This window comes from Sinocyclocheilus grahami, unplaced genomic scaffold (assembly GCF_001515645.1).
Source record: "Sinocyclocheilus grahami isolate Dianchi unplaced genomic scaffold, SAMN03320097.WGS_v1.1 scaffold567.1, whole genome shotgun sequence".
NCBI classification, from domain to species: domain Eukaryota; kingdom Metazoa; phylum Chordata; class Actinopteri; order Cypriniformes; family Cyprinidae; genus Sinocyclocheilus; species Sinocyclocheilus grahami.
In genome coordinates, this window is record NW_015505746.1 from 448630 (window position 1) to 452649 (window position 4020).

Genomic DNA, 4020 nt, shown 5'->3' on the forward strand with positions numbered 1-4020 from the left:
TTAATATAAAGTGTAACATTCTGGACACCAACCACAATTTATATGTAAAGCCTAACTTACTGGCTGCTGCTGTGCAACATCAGAGTAATTACATGGTAAATCCCTAGGAATTGTTTACTTAATATAAAGTGTAACACTTTCTTTACCAAAAAGTGCTGTTAGTCCTTTTACACATTTGTACTTTCATTGCCAAAAAGTGTTGTTACCAATGTCCTGTTACACATTTGTATTTACACATACCATTCAGTGGGCTGTTACATATGTGTAGTTACACAAACATTACAGCTGTAGATACTATGTACCAATGTGTACTTATACTGTGGTTACATACTATATACACATCTAGTTATTATGTAAGTACACAGGTATTAGGACCACTTAATATAAAGTGGGACCGATTGTTTTGATGAATGTATGATTGTGTGCATTATGGCATCAGTGTGTGTGGGTGTGGGTGTGAGTGTGTGTGTTGCTGTGTATTCACTGATCACACATCCACTATATAGCTGTTTCTCACTAAAACCAATGAAAAGTTGATTGACAGGCTATGGTCACTTTGATGACATAAATGAAATCATATTAATATTAATTTCATTAATTAACATCAATAAAACATTAACATAAGCTCTGTATTTAGCTTTGAAATGCTTCCACAAATTTCTCAACCTGTTATATAACTAATTCATGAGGTGCTGCTGATATCTTTCAAGACCTGATGTCCATTGTGATGGACATTAATTTAATTTTTTTTAATCATGTGATCTGCAGCTCTGAAAGATCTTCAAAATAACTTTGAATATTATCATTTGACAGTCTTAATTTGATAATAGGTGCAAGGTGATGAGGCTACCATAAACATAAATCTGCATATAAAAGGTCAAATGAGGACTCCTCTTCTTGTCTTGGTTAGTCATGTCTCTCTTTTGTGATGCCTGTAGCTCAATCAGATTAAGTTAGGAGTCATATCTTCATTGTGATTGGGTGATCGGGGACCGATCAGTGACCAGGCATTGCTCATATTATGAAAACATAAAATTTTATTGGGTTAAACAAAAAAAATCATGTGATGTCCATTTCAATGGACGCAGGGTCTGAAGGGGTTAAAACCGTAAACACTGGCAACACACTTTTTTGGTTAGAGTTCAAATTTATCTACAAACATTTTTCAAATATCTTGTCGTGTGTTCTGCAGAAGAAAGACAATTATACAAGTTTTGGAACAGGGTGAGTAAATTATGTAAGAATGATCATTTTTGGGTGAATTAGCCCTTTTGTTTGAAAACTGTCAAATGCTTTAGTCATAATTTTGAACAACACAACAATTCTTTGTCATTCGAAACCTGTAACACCCTTCTTGAGAATTGTTTTGCATGAACAGTGTACTGGAGATTTGTTTGTTTGTTTTAAATAATACTACTTGGTTTGATTTTTGTGTAATGTAGTGCAATGATATTCATATATTTTTAGGTGTGACTTAAGAGTCAACATTTTGGGGGACATTTTTACAATGTTTGTTACCTTGCACAGATGCTTTACTCAAATCTCAAATAGCACGTGGTGTACAGCAATGAAAAGTGTTTTATTGTTGATAGGTCTGTGAATGTGATGTATTTTTTTATGTTGATTTTAAAAGATAATGGAAAATAAATAGTTATTTGAATAAATATAAGACAACAACAACAATTATTATTATTATGAAATAAATCAATTCAAATAATAATAATGATGAAATGTATTAAGGGTCAGGAAAAACAATAATTCAAAAAAGCCAATGTCCATGTCCCTCAGGGGGTTATAATTAATTATAAATACTTATAAATGCTATAGCTTAATTCATTCATTCAATTATATCTATAAAAACTATGGCTAACATATTGAAACAAAAATAACTTGTTTTTTTACGATCCTCATCCCTACGGTAAATAGAGTAAGTAGTTTTAACCGTCTGAAATCTGAGCCTGTGTCTTTAAGAAGTGGCCCCATGCAGTGGGAGCCCGAGGCGCCTTTAGCCAAATTACTGAAGTTCAGAGGAAGTGACGGGAATACAGGAGCCTTGCGAGTTAACGTTAAACGAACAGAAGAAGAAAAAAAAACTGTATGAAGAGAAGGCTTTTAAGAAGAAACTGTTCGTGTATAATTAAGCCAGTGTTTTCTGAATCACGAGCAAACATTAGATGAAAATTCACATTTTGACGGTGGCGCAATTTCTGCGATCATGATCGAGCTGCAAGTTCACAAACTATATTATTTTGTCATCGAGCGTTAACTACCTCTCTAAAAAGTCGTTTACATTCGCTCTCCACCGTTTTGTTGCCTGTTTTAAGTAATTCACTCCGACGATATGTCCCATTGTTGTGTTAAATGAGTTTACATCCTTGGCGTCTTTTGTAATGAACGCGAGAGCGACTTTACCGGCTTCAGTCCAGACAGCGTTCGTCGCGTTTGCGCTGCTGTTATCGGTAAGTGTTTGCTCACGGTTGACGGTGCTCGTTCGTCTCAACGATGGTCAAATAACGGAGGAGCTATTAGAGGCGGATAGTGAGAAGGACATTATAACTGTGGAGTTCAGGCAGACAGACGGGACTCTCGTTACATTCCTGTCTGATTTCAAGCGCGTGAGTATAAATCCAACTAAATGTAGCTATTCAACCACGAATTTCAGTATCTCATCTACTATCTGATGTAGACCTATCTAGCATTTTTCTGAAAAGTTCCAAAGTATTTCAAAATGCATAGTATATTCCAAAAACATGGATGTACAATGATACTTTTATTTTTTTATTGATTGATTGATTTGTGTGTGTGTGTATGATGGTAAACGATTAGCCTACCATTATCATAGCATCATTTGCTATAATGGTGCTGTATGTACATCAGTGTACCATGGTATTACCATCTGATGCCATCACTGCACCATGGTACTTTTTCAGATGGTGATGATCCACTTGATGGCACTACTTGCATCATTTGTTTTGATTTGGTTAAAGAACAGAGAGCTTCAAAAATGCTTTTCCGTCTTTACAGCTTGTCATCAGGTCTTGTTTTATGAATCACATACTGACAGCTTTTTATGAATGTTATTTTAAAGGTTTGAGAGAACTTTAAAGTGGCATTGTTAGATTAATATTATTCCTTTTCATCCTTGGAAAGTTGGATGAAATCAAGCTGCAAGTTGCCAAATAGTCTTGCAGCCAAAGTCATGCTGTGGACTGTATGGGAAACATCATGCAATGTGCAGTGCAGCCAAAGAAACACAGGCCAGGGAATATCATAGACTCTTTTTACACTAATTACCTTGGAACATTAAAGCACATGATTTGGATGAATTTAAAAGAAGGTTCTGGGTTCAGTACAAGTTATTGTTGGCATAGTGTAAAAACATTTTTTAAATAATTTTTCGGTGGGGTCTCCCTTCAGTCGAAAATCACATTTCGGGGGTGCAGGGAGGTTTGCTTCAACACGCGGACAAAGAAAATAATCAATAGTATAACAGTAGCTCAATTCCGTGGGAAAACCACAGACTTGGCAACACTGGGTTACAATGAGGCACTTACAATGGAAGTGAATGGGGCCAATTTTTAAACATTAAATTACTTGATGTTTTAAAATTAGTCATCAGTTAACAGTTAGTTCTGTCAGGACCACTATCGTCAAAGATGATTGGCGGTATGGTTGGGTTCTGGGCAAGAACTCCCTGCGCATCCATGCAGCCTAGCATGGATGAGAGCAGGGAGATCAGCAATAACCCCCCAGGGTAAACAGAACAGAACTAGCATAAATGTATTGCAGATATTGTTAAAGTTCAATCATTTTATGTACACATTTTAGAATTAGTCTGATTCAAGGAGAATCAGAAGGCTGAATCCCGACTGACAGAGGAGGAGTTGGGGATGGAGGAGGGTAATTAGCTATTGAGCAATGCGAAAACTGCTGATAATACTGAGGGACCTTATATATGAATGCTTAGATAGGTGTTGTATTCCCATAGGTAGATGGGGATCAGCTGAGAGTCAGTTGATG

General features: G+C 36.1%; 1 protein-coding gene across 1 annotated transcript in view; it reads left to right on the forward strand.

Moving 5' to 3' along the window:
* Positions 1–2014: 2014 nt before the first annotated feature.
* oafb (OAF homolog b (Drosophila)) overlaps positions 2015–4020 on the forward strand; it is a 13968-nt gene continuing 11962 nt past the window's right edge. Inside the window, exon 1 of the mRNA XM_016239539.1 lies at positions 2015–2615. Coding sequence (XP_016095025.1) covers positions 2391–2615 — 225 coding nt within the window. The 5' untranslated portion in view covers positions 2015–2390. The remainder of the gene's footprint in view (positions 2616–4020) is intronic.